This window comes from Pleurodeles waltl, chromosome 8 (genome assembly GCF_031143425.1).
Source record: "Pleurodeles waltl isolate 20211129_DDA chromosome 8, aPleWal1.hap1.20221129, whole genome shotgun sequence".
NCBI classification, from domain to species: domain Eukaryota; kingdom Metazoa; phylum Chordata; class Amphibia; order Caudata; family Salamandridae; genus Pleurodeles; species Pleurodeles waltl.
In genome coordinates, this window is record NC_090447.1 from 259448012 (window position 1) to 259465491 (window position 17480).

General features: G+C 47.3%; 1 protein-coding gene across 2 annotated transcripts in view; it reads right to left on the minus strand.

The window, feature by feature from the left end:
• Window positions 1–17480, minus strand: part of LOC138249903 (ATP-binding cassette sub-family C member 2-like) — a 546861-nt gene that overhangs the window by 90263 nt on the left and 439118 nt on the right. For both annotated transcript variants that reach the window (XM_069204120.1, XM_069204121.1), the window contains one exon: window positions 7186–7344. In XM_069204120.1, coding sequence (XP_069060221.1) covers window positions 7186–7344 — 159 coding nt within the window. The remainder of the gene's footprint in view (window positions 1–7185; window positions 7345–17480) is intronic.

The window sequence follows — 17480 nt, forward strand, 5'->3', positions numbered from 1 at the left end:
CTTTTATCTTGTCAAGGGGTTTCAGATGTTAAAGTGATAGACACAGATGGCAAGATAAGCCAGAATGTCTACTAGATCAAATCTCTTACACCATCTTTCTGAGCCATCCTGTTTTGTGTGGTAAGAGTATGAAAAGTAGAGAATGTAGCCCAAGAGGAGCATGGCAACTGTTGATGTTTCATGTCAAGCCAAATGTCCCAGTCCATACAGCCTCTCCAAACTGGTGCATAATGTGAATTATATGAGAATACAGAATTAATATCAAAATATTTGGTGCACAAACCATGAGAGGAACAATGATGACAAAGCCTTACCACCTAAGTGTACGTATAGAGCACTGGCTTTCAGCTGATTGGTCAAAATTTTTAAAACGTTTTATTTTACACATATTCCAGGCATGGCCTCTATGGTAATCACCATGTGTTGAATTAGCATAATAATTACCTTCAGTCATACCATAAAAGGAAAGATTTCCCAGCTTTCACACCGAAAAGGTTTAATTCTATCAAGGGCATAGATGGGTGTATTATTACACCGGAATGCAAAAGTATTATTGTAAATGTAATAACTTTGTGATTTATATAGGTGTTCTTTTTGTGCTACATTGTGAATTATTATTTTCTCTATGATATTCTTGTTCAATGTCCTAAATGCACATAATTGTTTGCTGAACAATGCAGCTTTTTTTCCTCACAGGTGAATTTTCTGGAGCATTAACCATAAGTTAAGTCCACAACAAAATTAGATGCATTATTGTGTTTATTTACTGCAGTCTCCACCATAGGAAATGCATTCACTTCTACAGTTCCTATTCCAGCATCAGCGTTTAGGTGTGCCACACTTTTGTTATACAAGCATACAACGGTAGCACACTAGGGGGCATATTTATACTCCGTTTGCGTCGAATTTGCGTCGTTTTTTTCGACGCAAATTCGCTGCAAAACGAACTCCATATTTATACTTTGGCGTTAGACGCGTCTAGCGCCAAAGTTCATGGAGTTAGCGTCATTTTTTGGCGTGAACACCTTCCTTGCGTTAATGAGATGCAAGGTAGGCGTTACCGTCTTAAAAAATGACTCCCAGGCATGTGCGTGGTATTTATACTCCCGGGCAAAAATGACGCCCGGGAGTGGGCGGGGCAAAAAACCCCGCATTTGCGCCTCTTTTTAACGCCTGGGTCAGGGCAGGCGTTAAGGGACCTGTGGGCTCAGAATGAGCCTAGAGGTGCCCTCCCCTGCCCCCAGGGACACCCCCTGCTACCCTTGCTCACCCCAGGAGGACACCCAAGGATGGAGGGACCCATCCGAGGGAAGAAAAGGTAAGTTGTGGTAAGTATTTTTTTTTATTTTTTTTGTGGCATAGGGGGGCCTGATTTGTGCCCCCCTACATGCCACTATGCCCAATGACCATGCCCAGGGGACAGAAGTCCCCTGGGCATGGCCATTGGGCAAGGGGGCATGACTCCTGTCTTTGCTAAGACAGGAGTCATGTTAATGGCGTCTGGGCGCCCAAAAGAAATGGCGCAAGCCTGACTTGCCCCATTTTTGGACGCCCAAACGCCATTTTTCCCTACGCCGGCGCTGCCTGGTGTACGTGTTTTTTTTTCACGCACACCAGGCAGCGCCGGTCGGCTAACGCCGGCTAACGCCATTCAATAAATACGGCGCCCGCATGGCGCTTCAGAATGGCGTTAGCCTTCGCTAATTTTTTTGGCGCAAAACTGCGTTAGCGCAGTTTTGCGTCAAAAAGTATAAATATGTCCCTAGATGTTTACTAGAACGTTGTGGTGAAGCTAGAAGTACAATGGGGAACCAGCTAACAAACTGAAGTTACTATTGGAAATACATATTTTGCTATACATGTCAGAATATTTGGAAGTGGAAAATATGTGTGAATTTCTGGAAGATACACCCTCGTTTTAGCTTGTGGATCACTAGTCATACTTTCAGAGAAGATCCATGCAGAAAAAAATGGTTTCCTATCATGAGTGTTCGTTTAATCTCAACAGGGGATCAGTAGTTTGACACGCCAATAAATTAGATATTTTGTGATTAAAATGTTTTATCAGCTATTCTATATGATACTTTTAGAAGCCCCAAAAACCAGACATTCACTGCAGTGCACTTCAATTCAGCAAAAATGGCAGAGCCTTATTACAAAATAAAAAATACAGGGAAGTTTTTTCTAATCTTCCACCCAAAATGTTCTTTGAAAAATGAACCATGTAAGAAACACTGTTGTTTTAACTACAAATTTAAGCGACTGATATTAGGAAGCTGGCTCATTATATAGTGGACCAAAAATAGGTACACTGTGCAAACCCCAAAGTTATCACAAGGCTCAAATGACAACCCAAATGCTCTCTTTTGTGGTAGTGTGGGTGAGCAGTTAGGCACCTCAGAGGGTAGCGCTAAGCATGTAAGGTACACACATAGGCAGTGAGACACACACCGAATATCGGCTATACACTGGACAGACCACAGATCTGTCCACTTCACCTTCCGACGAGAGACTCGCCACCTCCGCACACAACCCATCCCACGTCGACAGTGGAACAAATCCCTGAGGAACAGCTTCTCTCCACTCTCAAAGACAACCAACCCACTTTCTCCTCCGACCCCAACGACGCAGCCCTCAGCCTCACAAATTGGATCACCAACTGCGCAGACAACCTCGCTCCCCTCAGACGCCTCCCAAGACAGACCAACACCAAAAAACCTCTCTGGTTCACCGACACCCTTAAGGAATCAAAGAAAACCTGCCGCACCCTTGAGAAAGCCTGGCGCAAGGACCACACCGCAGACAACATGACTGCCCTCAAGAACGCTACCCGCGAACACCACCAACTGATCCGCGCCGCCAAAAGAAATTTCTTCACAGAAAGACTGGACAAAAACAGCCACAACAGCAGAGAACTCTTCAACATTGTCAAAGAGCTCTCCAACCCTAACGCCAACGCCAACGCCATCACAAGACCTCTGAAACTCCCTCGCCACCTTCTTCCATCGTAAGATCACCGTCCTACACGACAGCTTCGGACACCAGACCCAGCCAACCACCACAGAACCTACAACCCCAGCCATCACCCTCAACGCCTGGACTCACATCAACACGGAAGAGACCAAAGCCACCATGAACTCCATCCACTCCGGTGCCCCCTCGGACCCCTGCCCACACTTCATCTTCAACAAAGCCAACAACATCATCGCCCGCACCTCCAGACCATCATCAACAGCTCGTTTTCGTCTGCTACCTTCCCCGAGAGCAGGAAACACGCTGAAGTCAACGCCCTACTGAAAAAACCTACGGCAGACCCAAGCGACCTGAAGAACTTCCGCCCCATCTCGCTCCTCCCATTCCCCGCCAAAGTCATAGAGAAGACTGTCAACAAGCAACTTACCAACTTCCTTGAAGACAACAGCCTACTCGACCCCTCTCAGTCCGGATTCCGAGCCAATCACAGCACAGAAACCGCCCTTATCTCAGTCACAGACGACATCAGAACCCTGATGGACAACGGAGAAACAGTCGCCCTCATCCTCCTTGACCTCTCGGCTGCCTTCGACACCGTCTGCCACCGAACCCTAATATCCTGCCTCTGCTCAACCGGGATCCAAGGACAGGCCCTGGACTGGATCACCTCCTTCCTCTCCAACCGCTCCCAAAGAGTCTACCTCCCACCTCTTCGCTCAGACCCCACCGAGATCATCTGCGGCGTCCCACAAGGCTCCTCGCTCAGCCCGACACTCTTCAATGTCTACATGAGCCCCCTCGCCGACATCGTACGCAAACACAGCATCATCATCACCTCCTACGCCGACGACACTCAACTGATACTTTCTCTCACCAAGGACCCCACCAGCACCAAGACCAACCTGCAAGATGGAATGAAAGACGTTGCACATTGGATGAAACTCAGCCGTCTGAAACTGAACTCAGACAAAACAGAAGTCCTCATCCTCGGAAACACCCCGACCGCCTGGGATGACTCCTGGTGGCCCACGGCTCTTGGCACCGCACCGACCCCCTCAGACCACGCACGCAACCTCGGTTTCATCCTGGACCCACTTCTCACCATGACCAAATAAGTCAACGCCGTATCATCCTCCTGCTTCCTCACCCTCCGCATGCTCCGAAAGATCTTCCGTTGGATCCCCGCCGACACCAGAAAGACCGTGACCCACGCCCTTGTCACGAGCCGCCTGGACTAGGACAACACACTATACGCATGAACCACCGGTAAACTCCAGAAACGTCTGCAACGAATTCAAAACGCCTCCGCCCGCCTCATCCTCAACATACCCCGCAACAGCCACATCTCCGCCCACCTGAGACACCTGCACTGGCTTCCCGTCAACAAAAGGATCACCTTCCGACTCCTCACCCACGCACACAAAGCCCTCCACAACAAGGGACCCGAACTCCTCAACCGCCGCCTCAGCTTCTACACTCCCACCCGTCCTCTTCGCTCCGCCAACCTCGCTCTCGCTGCCGTCCCTCGCATCCACCGCACCACGGCGGGTGGGAGGTCCTTCTCCTACCTGGCGGCCAAGACATGGAACTCCCTCCCCACCATCCTCAGGACCACCCAGGACCACTCCGCTTTCCGGAGACTACTCAAGACCTGGCTCTTCGAGCAGCAGTAACCCCTTCCCCCTAGCGCCTTGAGACCCGCACAGGTGAGTAGCGCGCTTTATAAATATTTATGATTATGATTATGATTAGAAGTCCAATACCAATTTATAACAATAACATATAATTTTATATCAATGTAGATACCAAGATCACCAGAATCAGGTGAGAACTTTTCAAGATATAGATTTTTTGAGATTTCAAAAATCAACAGTGCATTGTTCTGTAGCTGCAATGTTACTGTACAGGAGAGAAAACATTCACAGCAAACAGGTACTTCACAGCAACAATCTACCAGACTTAAGGTGAGTACGGGGCAGGGTCCTATGCCTCATCAACAGGTCACTTCGGGTGGCACTGAGGCGGGCAGCTAGGTGCAGTGGTGCAGTTCAGCGCTGGGTGCCCAGTGTAAGTCTATAAAATGCTGCAGGGGTGGACTGAGGTCAGTCCAGGTGAACCACCAAGGGGGTTCAGTTCTTGTGATGCTCGGGGCTGTAGGGACCACAGTGATCCTCTTCTCCTCGGTCGGGCGTCCAGGTGCAGAGGACCATTGTGTCTCCGTCACCAACGACGATCGCGGTGAAGAGGGTCTGCAGAAAGACACTGCAGATGCTGTCAGGAAGTCCACAGTGGGCGAACTCAAGGTGAGCTTCGTCGCTGGAGGGTATGGGAACCACACTGACACCGTTGGCTCACTTCAGCTCAGACTAGGCAGCTTGGATGCAGTGGTGATGTCCGGCAGTGGGTATTTGCCAGTCCCGGCCCTCACAGTTCTTTCTTGGGTTGCCTGCAGAGATAGGGAAGCAGCTCCTCTGCTCCAAGGAAGTTCTTTTTGCCGATTTGTGAAGCACTAGCAGCTCTCCCAGTTTCTAGGATGCTGCGGTGGCAGGACAGGTCAGTTGATCCTCAAGGATCAGGTGCAGCAGGCAGGTTGTCAGAGTTGGCATCAAGTCCATTGTGCTCCTCGGTTCTCGGGTCAGCAGCTTTCTTGTCCACTCCTTCTTTTGTGTCCAATGAAAATATGAGATCCTGGTATAAGGGGGTGCCCTAAATACTCAATTTAAGGAGCATTAAGGGGAGTGAAGGGTAGTAGCCAATGGGCTGCTTACCCTTGGGGTCACTAAACCCCCTAGATAATCACTTCCTCTGGGGAGTGGACATCACCCTGTCCTAGAATAACTAATTTCACCACACACAAGTTGGCGGAATTCCTAAGGCTGTGTTCACTTCAGGCTGGTCACCCTGAAGGTGTGTCCAGCCTGGAAATGCAACATGCCTCCTGCATAGCTAATTTTCCCGCCTGCCCAGATGCCAAATAGGCCTTGAGCAGGTGGGTCTCCCTCTGAGGAAGGACAGATCGGCATACCAAAGGTGGTGGGCTACTTTGAAGCCTCCTGCCTTGAGATACAGATATGCAGGTTACCCTGTTGGGAGGGGTGTCCAAAACCCCTGCCAGAGCAGACTTTTGTACCTGACCTCCAGGGGGAAAAGGCTCTCACCCTTTGGGATCAGAAAGTCATCTGTTGAAGGTAGGCTGGCTTAAACTAGTCAGTGAGCCCACCAGCAGTTAGCAGGTTTTTAGGGGGCACCTCTAAGGTGCCCTCTGGGTGTATGTATTAAGGACTCCATCACTGGGGTTCACTTACTATGTCTAAGAACCGACAAAGCCATAGAAGGAGCATGTCTGCTCTTGCAGATATGCCCAAACATGTAATACAATGCACCCTGCCTTAGGGCTGTAAGATCTGCTGTAGGGGTGACTTACAAATGTTACATGCAGTATTTAGGGGACGTGGAACACAGGCTGTGTGCCATGTCCTGTTTCCACTTTTGGGAGCACGTTGTCAAACAGCCTACAATGGCAGTCTGCATGAGGTTGGTGCTGGGTTCCTTAAAGTGGCACAAACTGTGACGGAGCTCTCAGGGACCCTATGCAGTCCCTATGCCCTAAGTACCAGCAGCACCATTTACTAGGGATGTACAAAGGATGCTTCAGGGCTGATCATTTGGGGATCAAGGGACCAGGGGTCTTGTTTTTAGGGGAAGAAACACTGGCACTAGGGACCTGGCTAGCAGGAACCCAGTGCACTTCAGTCTAAGTTGCATCGAAAACCAGGCAAAAAGAATGTGGGGGGTACTGCAACCAGAACCCAGCTTGCTACACTGATTTACAATGGCAATGTTATCCAAGGGGAGGGCACTCTGCAATTGTTATTGACCAGGAAGGAAAATGGACCACGTCTTTGCCTCAGGCCCTCTGACTCCACCCTGTCCAAAGCTATTTAGGTGATCCTCTCCCATGGGAGGGTATTTTTATATCTGTTCACTTTCATATGCGAGTGCCCAGAGTGAAAAACTGGGAAACAATATTTAAGAAAAACACTTTTAGCTTCCCAAATGTCAGTGATAGGGATTTTATTTTAAAATAAGGGTTTCTGGATCAATGCTGTAACCACATAAAATGTAATGCCTTCTTAGCCCTTCAGCTAATGAAGGTCTCATTTTCAGTACAATACACATCTGTCAAAAATGCCTCTTAGTTTCTAACCTCACCTGGGGAATAATGTTCAGTCTACTGCGGAGATCATGCAGTCCGATTGTTGCTATGTCAATCCCATCAATAACAATTTTGCCTCCTGTTCGCTCAACAATTCTGAATAGGCAATTTGTGAGTGTTGATTTTCCAGCTCCAGTTCTTCCTACAATGCCCACCTACAATATTGAAATCAATTGAAAAAAAAGATTAAATTCATAGTACTATTTAAATAATCTGCCTTAAAAACACATATTCTCAAAGGATTCTTAAACAGTTCACTTTCAGCAGTGTTACAAAATATAATAATCCCTTTATGCTTCTGGCGTGAACAAGTGTACAAAAAGTGTGCTAAAAGGAACACTTATGCTACACTACTAACAGGCAATGTGTAATTAAATAATTCTATATTTCACTATGCCACTGATACTCTTAATTAACCAACTCTTGTGCTGACATACTCCCTTGAGTCGTTTTCATAACTTTATAGTCTACCATTGCACATTGTGTTAGTAGCTATGGCCATGCCATAGGTAATGGAGGGTTTGGTGATATTCCGGATACATTTATAGAAATATTGTATAGTTGTCTTTAGCACAGTGAACAACAGAAATCAGATTATATAAGTATGTAGTATAGAATATATTAGGGGAGAATTTGATGGCATTATGGAAAGATGTCACTCACACAAAAGGTGATGAGAGAAACTCTTATAAACAATCTAACCACTGGCGATTACTCTGAATACCATTCTAACCTATTGCTTTTCACCCACTCCATCACTCTAGACGAAGACCTGCCTTATGCAAATCAGCATTGATCCTGTCTCAAGTGGGAATAGTCCATCCCACAACCAAATCCCAGCACTCTGGTTTAGAGAGGACTGGGCTTGGCAGGTTGGGCTGAACTGCTCCTATTGGAGTGAGAACATGATTGATTTGAATATCGTTGGGTCTAAACTGAGGTGGCATGGTGGGCAAATGAATGAAAGGTTGGAAAGCTACCCCGGGCATTTGTCAGTGGTTAGACTTATTGCAAGCATTACTCTCATCACCTTACCTGTGTTTGATGTAAACCCCTAATTAACAAAGGGTATGCCCAGACAGGGGTCCATTGCTCACTCTTCCACTGAAACCAAGCTACACCCAACTGAAGAGGCCCAATTATGCTGAAACTGGTCTTGGGTTGTGTGTGTTTTGGTTCAGAGAAGCCCTGGCTTGGCTTCTGGGGATTGTAAGAAAGTGGGTTCCTGGTTGAGGGGCGTGAAACCCTTCTCAAGCAGCAACTACAGTTCTTCTCAGAGTGAAGTCACAAGCAAACTCTAAATTAACCCGTGCACAACCTTGGGTAGCTTGGCACAGAGCAATGAGGCTTAACTAAGTGGCAATGTGTAAAGTATTTGTGCAACACTTCAAACATTAACTCTGTGAAAAAATACCATAAAAGGTGCCCACAATAGTATTAGAAAAATAGAGTAATTTTTAATAAAAACAAGAAGACCCAAGAGACAAAAATTCAATGAGTAAAACCGGGGATAATGATTTTTTATTTTTTTTAGGGAAAATAGCACCAAAACAAGTAAAGTGGCAACTATGGATGTCTGGCTGCACCGGACAGGGACAAAGTCACAAGTTCAGGTGGACCGCAATGAAACACAGGCTGCCTCCAGGGTCCCATTCACAAAGTACCTTAAATATCATTAGTTGAGTGTTGCGTGGATCAGCACTGAAGATGTGTCTTGCAGCCAAAGCGATTCGTCGGTTCCGAGATGTGGCAAGGCTGCAGTACAAGTTCATGTTGCGTCCACATCGAGGATCCCATCGACAAAACATGCGATGTGAAGTCCAGAGTCGGGGATGCATTGCCTAGTCGGGACAATGCATCAGTTTTAAGGAGTTGTGGAACTGCAGTGCGGAGTATGGAGTAGTTGTCGAGGCAGCCGTTGACAAAAGATGCGAGGACCTGCACTGAGGATGTGTCACGCAGTGGCGGTTACGACGCTGATGGTGACTGTGGTGGCAATGCAGGTCTTTGCAATGGGTCCAATCCATACAGCAGCAGAGATCTGTTGATTCTGCTCAGGGTTGAGCCATACAGCAGAAGAGATGCGTCAGTTCTGCTGGATCCACAGAGGCTGGCAAAACACCTTAAGCTCACTTCCAGGGGTCCAGGATTGGTGTGGCACCATTTGCCAGGGTAGATTCACAGATGGCAGAGTCTAGGTGAAGATGCAAGGTTGTTAAAAGCCTGTTATGCCCCTGAGGCCTCAGATCAGGAGGCCAGCCAACTAGCCTTTAGGATCACTCTGGGTTCTGGGTTCAAGAGATGCAGGTCCAGTCCTTCTCACCCAGGCAAAAGGGAAGCAGGATGCAGGTCAGCACAGCAAAGCAGGAGTCTAGAAGAATGATGTCCAGCAGAGTGGCAGCCCTTCGGCAGCCTTCCTGGCAGAGTATCCACAGGTCCAGAAGTGTACTGAAGTGATGGTGTCTGGGGTCCAGTATTTATACTTAGTTGTGCTTTTGGAGTGGGGGAGAAGCTTCTGGAGGTTTTTCTTTGACGTTCCTAGGCACCCTGCCTTCCCTGTCCTGCATCCAGACTAACTACCTGGGGTATGTAGCCCTTTGTGTGGAGGCAGGACACAGCCTATTCAGGTGTAAGTGGGGCTGTGCCCAGCTCCTACCTCTCATCCTGTCAGTGATGGCCCATCCAGGAACATTTAGGTTTTCTATCATATGTGGCTGTCTAGGAGGAATACACAAAGCCCAAATATCAGCTACACCCAGTCATGTGACCAGAGGCAGGCAACATGCACTAAATGGATAAGACAGAGAAATGCCAACTTTCTAAAAGTGGCAGTTTTAGTATGGCAATTTAAAATCCAACTTCATTATTAAATCAGGACTTTGAATAGTGATTCCAGAGACACCAAACTTGAACTGCACATCTATTACGATTTGGAAACAACATTTTTAAAATGTAATAAGGCAACTCCAATGTTATGCTATGGGAGAGATAAGCCTTGCAGCAGCGAAAAATGAATTTGAGGTTTTGTTTACTACCAGGACATGTAAATCTTAAACGTACATGTCCTACTTTTTAAATACATTCCACCCTGCCCTCCAAGCTGATCAGGGCCGCCCCAGGGGTGTATTAAAAAGGAAGCTTTGGGCCTGGCGAAATGTTTATTTTCCAGGTCGAAAGGGCAGCTTAAAACTGAACACACACGCTCTGCAAGGACAGACCTGAGACATGTTTAAAGTGCTACTTAAGCGGGTGGTACAGGCCCACTTTTAGCATTTAATTTACAGGCCCTGGGCACATGTAGTACCACTTTACTAGGGACTTATAAGTAAATTAAATAAGTCAACTGGGGATAAGCCGATATTACAATGTTTTTAGGAGACAGCACAAGCACTTGAGCACTGGTTAGCAATGGTAAAGTGTGCAGATTCCTAACAAAAATTCCAGATTCCAGCAAAAACGAGATCAGGAAAAATAGAGGAGGAAGGCAAAATGTTTGGGGGAAGATCACCTTAAGGCTGACAGGTCTAACATGGATGGACTGTTACTCCCAGATCAAGACCAGACTAGTTTGCACATGGCTTGGTCAAATCTGTGTGTTAGGATGGGCAAAAGAACAATGTTGAAATCCTACCCCGAGCAATTGCTAGTGGTTAGTGAAAGCATTCCTCCTGTCACCCAACCTGTGTCTGATTTAGGACAGATGACTTTGTATGGAGTGCAGATGATTTTGTTACAGGCTCCTTGTACCTAGGAGCTAGTGGTGTATTTTGAGCTCTATCTTTTTCAGGATTCAAGATAAGTCTTGAATCTTCTTTTTTGGATTAATTAAATACACATTTTGGGAGAGCCAGAGTATGTACCATTACGCTAACCCAGGTTACGCAAAATAAAGGTCACATCAGCTTCAACTATTGGCGCAACTGTAACAAAGTCAGGACTCCTCTGAGCACCAAAAGCTGGAACTGTAAGCTCTTAGTATGATGATGTTTTTTTTTTATCTCTATTTATCATTTTGCAATTAACACAAAAACAGATCATCACTACTATCCATGTGTGGAAACATATGTGTAACTGTAACATCAGATCAAAACAGCCTGTTAGTGCACAGTCAGGTACAATAATTATTATAATGAAAATTAAAGTAGGGAACAATGTGTACAGAATTGCAACATCAGAGGCTACAGGGGATAGAATATGAGTGATGTAGTGCTAACAATTTGGTCTGTAGGAGGACAGGGAGAAATATATGCGAGACCATGATGTCGTGAACTGTTAGCTTCAGTCATCATCAGAATGTTCGTTCAGCGCCAGATAATTTCTGAGAGTTGCCATTTGTTACATGGCCTGGAAGGAGGAAGTAAAAGGGATGCATAAATCTCACTGGTTGTGTCTCAGTATATTAAAATATGAATCCAGTCAGTTGTGGTTGGGCAGCATTTGCTACCCCAATGCAAGGCAATCTTCCTCCTAGCAAATAAAAACACTATTGCTACGAATCTGCTGATTCCGGGGGGAATCTCAGCTACGTAGCCCAGCAGGGCTATTAGATGGACAGGCGCAATTGTGTCAACCATTGTGGATAGTTGTGCAAACACAGCTCTCCAGTACGTGCCAATGTGCCCACAGTTCCATGTCATGTAAGTCAGCATCGGGGGCTGCACACCTCGGGCAAAGAGAGGGTTGAGATGAATCGCACTTGGCCTGAGTGCTGGGTGAGAGGTAGGTGCATCTGAAGAATTTGTAAAGTATCAATTTATGTTTGAGGTTGGGGGAGATCAGCTATGTTTGAGCGCAGCAAAAGTTCCATATCTTCTCTGACAGTTGAAGCCCTAAATTCTGTTCCCACCTTTCCCTCAGCTAGGAGTCGTTTGCAGGTAGCAACCTGATAGATGTATGATATAATTTTGACAATAGTGGTCTTCCCTCAAGATTATCGATTACCAAAGTCAAAGGAGAGAAAACGTCTGGGGCGAGGGAGTAGGTGGGAATCCGGGCACGCAAAGCACTGTTTATGCAGCGCAAGGTGAAATGATCAAGCAATGTAGCATTCGCAAATCGAATATCATCACAATGTGACAGGGCATGTCCCTCTGTAAATAAGTCACCGGATGTATGAAGCTTGTGATGTAAGAGAGTACGTTGTACCAATTTATCCTGTGAGGGAGATAGCCACTGGTTGTTAACCAGTGGAAGTGCTAAAGAATAGAGGAGGTAATCCCCAAGTAATCGGAGGAGTTGCTGCAACGCTCAGCAGGTGGTGGACATGGGTTGTATATCTACAGGATCCATCGGGATAGCCAGCGGGAGTATGGAAGCTAGGCACAGGGGACGCCTCAGGGATGGCGCAGGGAAGGCAGGTGTCTGGATGAAACCAGTGGTGCGAGTACTGACACTGTGAAGCTAGATAGTGAAGCTGAAAATGGGGGACCCTCCAAATCCACCCATGTCATAGGGCAGCACCAATGTCTCCCAACCCACCCTGGGCCGACAGCCCTCCCATATCAATCGAAGTAGTAACGCTTTGATGGTTGCAAAAAAGACAATAGTTTGAGGGATCGGAATGTTCTGAAACAGTTACAAAAAACAAGGGACGACCACCACATAAAAGATGGCAATACATCCCGCCATAGATAGCTGGAGACGACACCATCAATCAATTTGGGTGGTTAAGAAGGTCGATCGTAGGGCCATAATTCAACCGAACTATTTGTTTCTTTTCCCTAGTTAAGCAAATACCCTAATGGCGAATAGGGCCTGCGTTCCACTGCAGTGAATGAGAGCATGGAAATTGTCTTGCGAATCTTTTGAGGGGTAACAATTCAGCTTTTCCCCCGGTTAATGCAAAGCCCTGAGAACTCACCAAATCTGGTGACCTTCTGTATGAGGAAGTCAATATTTTCTTTGGGGTGTCGGATGAAGACCAACATGTAAGCCGCATACAGGAAGAGGAGAAGGGGACCAGTGAAGAACTGCAGTCCGCGTTGTAGATGTTTTTCATTGAGGTGGCGGATCAAAGGGTTAATAACCATGATAAAAAGAATTGGTGATAGGGAACCACCCTGTCTAGTCCCTCTAGTAATATCGAATGAGGCAGTGAATGAACGATTGGCCCGAATGTGTGCCTGCAGCCATGTATACAAAAGTTGTTTCAAACATTAAAAACTGCAGGGGATGTTGAACTTACACAGAGTGGCCAGCAGAAAGGGCCACTCACTGGAAACAAATGCTTTTTCGGCATCAAGAAGTATGACTGCCGCAGGCATCTCAGGTGAGATTCTGTGGAGCACCGTGAAGATGGTACGTAAATTATGAGAAGTGGAGCGCCTGGGTACAAAGCCTGATTGCAGTGGAGATACAATTTGGTCAAGCAGTAGGGACAAGCATGTGGCCAATATTTTCACCAATATCTTTGTGCTGAAATTGATGAAGGCGAGCGGGCGATAGGACGTGCAGTGTAGAGGGTCCTTACCAGGTTTAAGAAGCAACATTATGTGAGCTTTGCGCAGGGATAGGGAAGACTGCCAGTCTTCTAAGGATCCCGCATACATCTCTAGGAGTTATGGGGCAAGTATTTATACATTTTATAAAAAAGAGCCAATGAGGCCATCCAGTACCGGGGCTTTGGAACCTGCCAGGGCATCAACTGCTTCGCTGAACAACTGTTGTTGATGGCGAGACAGCCAGACCATTGCAATCTCGGATAGATAATCAGCAAAAGCTGCCTCATCACAATATCCCAGTGTGTTATATAATGCAGTATAATAGCGGAGCAGTTTCTGCAGAATCTCTTTATTGTCAGTGAGCCTAGTACCGGCGTTGTCTATGAACTCTGAACTATGAAGGATGGCGGGAACGGGTGTCCTGGGGCCCCTGGGGGCCATGCCACTGGCATGGGCAGTGCAGGGGCCCCCTAACAGGGCCCCAGCATGCTTTTCACTGTCTGCTTAGCAGACAGTGAAAAGCGCAACTGGTGCAACTGCACCCGTCACACACCTGCAACACCGCCGGCTCCATTCGGAGCCGGCTTCAGTGTTGTAGGCCGCCGGCCCAGCGGGAAGGTCGGAATGGCCCCAGCGGTCTTTTGACCGCGGAGCGGCTATATGGCGGTTCCCGCCTGGCGGAGTAGGAATGAGGGCCTTAATGCCCCCCGTCACCCACACCGAATCCAACTGTGCCATGCGAATTCCAATAAGACCTGAAAACAACATCCACTTAAACAAAAACAGAACAACACAATAATTCAATTAGCACAAGAGCAATACCCGCTGGAGGGATAGCATCACTACGAACACCGCGCCCTTTGTACGGAGGAATCAGAAGTATTTGTATTGCTGCGAAAATCAAGCAGGATGGCAAGGAGGTCAGTAGTCTGCCATAAGGCCAGGTCAATGATGCCAGGAATGAACTGGCATTCAGGTGTCAAAACAATGCCAAGGTGATCAGTCCGATGCAGCTTGTTCAGACTCCTGGGACATTTGTTGTGATGTGGTGGGCGACAATGGGACCCTGTCCCGGTTCAGAGAATTATTGTTCCTGTACAGTTTACAGAAGGCCAGCACATCCTCCGGATTCTCGAAAAAGCGAGCCCTGCCATCCACCTGCACCCGCAGCTGAGGCGGATATAACATAGCAAATGTGCGCCTCAGTTTGCGCAGCACAGCCTTAGCATCGTTGAATTTGCAGCAGGCACCTTGTACTGAAATTGAGAAGTCATGGAAGAACTAAATAAGCATACCCTGAAAAGTAACTGTTCCTGCCTCACGCGCCAACCTCAGGGTTGTATCACGGTCGCGGTAGTTAAGTAATCGTGCTACAGCAGGCCGTGGTGGGGTGCCAGGAGGTGGTCTACGGCCCAGGGAACTATGCACCCGCTCCACGGGGAAAGTGGGAGAAAATTTGTCTTACCCAAATAGATCGAGGAGGAGGTTCGATAAAGTGATCCATGCAACCTGTGTTGGTGGTTTTCGAGAGGCCAATAATGTGTAGGTTGTTCCATCGAGATTGTGCCTTGAGGTCTTTGTTTTTTATTGCCACAGTTTTTAAGATCTTTTCCACTTTTTTCAACTGCTTCCGTATGCCTACAGCGTTGTTATCCTCAAAGGATGGAATGCGGTCTTCAGCCTCATCCAGTCACTGTTTTTGGTGGTCTAGTCATTCCCGCATGTGATCTATTCGGGTTGTTAGGGTGTCGAAATGGGCATCAATGGCCCAGAAGCCCGCACATAGCTCGGTTATAATGGTGATCACATCCGAAGAGGAGTCGCCTCCAGGTGGGTCCGCCGCACCATTCCATGCGCACTCTGTGGGGTCTTTGCGTTCAGAGACTCTTGAGTGCTCAAACGGCAGCTTGAGTTGTTTGGGGTCCCCCTGACCCATGGTTAAGTGGCGGGATTAGATAAATGAGGTATGCAGGCAGGAAACAGCCTGCCCCAAGGAGGCGGATAGTCTGGTAATGCGCAAAGTGATGCAAGATCCAGCATGATTGGGCCGCACAGGATGATGGGAACAGAGTGTTCTGGCATTCTGTTGGTAACTGTGGCAATCGATATTAGCAATGCAATGCTGCTGGGTGCGTGCCCACTCAACTCTAAAGGGAAAAAAAAAAGCCAAGCCTAAAGTCAACCAAAAAAAGAGGTAATGTTCATGGAGGCAAGCGTAAAGCAGTAGTTCAGGTTTGTGACCGGTGAAAGTTTTCAAGCAGTGTGTCCCAGTCCACACGCTTGTCTCGGGTAGAGGGGAGAGGCCGAACGTCCAGCATCTTTACATGGGCCAGTAATGCGACTAAACAGCAGTGCCAATAGCGTATCTATGTACCCCCAAAACAGGCGGGTCACCAGGGCCGCACTAAACCTGCAGGTCCGCACCCCACTAGCGAATCTGCATCAGGTACCTCAGCTGCCGTAGAAAATGCCAGGTTGTGTTCTGTGCCCTGTGGTCTCTGCAGCAGCTTCGATGGGTGGTGCACTGCAGACACCACAGACCCTGGTAAGTAGGCGTCAGCACAGAAGCAAGTGCAAGCACTTCAGGATGGCATACAAGGTAGGGTGACCAGACATCCCGGATTTGCCCGGACAGTCACGGTTTTTAAAGGACTGTCCCGGTGTCCCAACGCTTCTCTTAATTTTAAATAAATGTCCAGTTTTTTTGGACAAAGGTCAGATTATTAAATAAATGTCCTGGTTTTTGGGACAAAGGTCAGATGATCTAGGGAAGCATAAGTTAAAGAGGCCTACAAAGTATAAAATAATTAAACTATTTTATCTGTTACTGTCAGGCAACACAGTCCCCTGTCTGTTCCCAGCAGCGAGACGGAGTGGGGAGCTGAAAGAGGTGGGTGGGAGCGGGTTGGGAGTGCAGAGTGGGAGGTCAAGCCATAGCTAATTTTATATATATAGTCATGTAAGTGTGTATATATATATATATGTATATGTGTGTGTGTGTGTGTGTGTGTGTGTGTATATATATATATATATATATAAAAATAAATATATAGATATATAGAGATCTATAATTGTACATGCACACACACACATATATATAGGCACACATTCACAAAGCTACGCAAAAAAATGGGACAGGCCACATAAAAGTGAGAGTTATGTATTTATTCCTTCTTTTATGTCTGACCTGTCCCGGTTTTTGCTCCTCAAAATCTGGTCACTCTGATACAAGGGAGGGCAGCCGCTCAGCCAATGATTCTCCAGCACGCGGTTCCTCTCAGCCAGGTCATTCGCACTACGCGGTGGCACACGCCATCATCCTGGGCTCTGTGATTTCCCCTCAGCATATCCAAATTCAGCTGACGGGCAGGCAGGTCCCGGTTCATGGCGCCAATGTCTAGGCAGCCCAGCAGGAAGCTCGATAGCCTTGCAGCCTCAGGCTCACCTGCGCCCCCTGTCACCGCAGGGTCTACGAGGTGGGCCAGGCCGCAGGCTGTGCATGCAGCTGGCGGGGTTCAACCACAGGTCGCTGCACTGTCGCCGTTTGCCCAAAGGCAGCTAAGGAATCAGGGGCTCACTCTAGCCATGGAGAGAGTGGCATTGCAGTGATATAATTCGGTTCGCAGCGGCGATTGAGGGCATTCAGTGGTGGAGTTTCACAGCTGCGCTGCCATCTTGGTCGCCTGCGTGGCCAAGTCCCTCCATAGTATAATGATGTTGATCTGAGGGCTAAGACTAGATATTGATTGACAAATATGCAAAAAGTGTCACCCTGTTTGCATTTTCTACCAGGAGGATATGTGTTTCAGATCAATTAAAGATTATGACTGTCTTTTTAAAGAGAAGCAAAT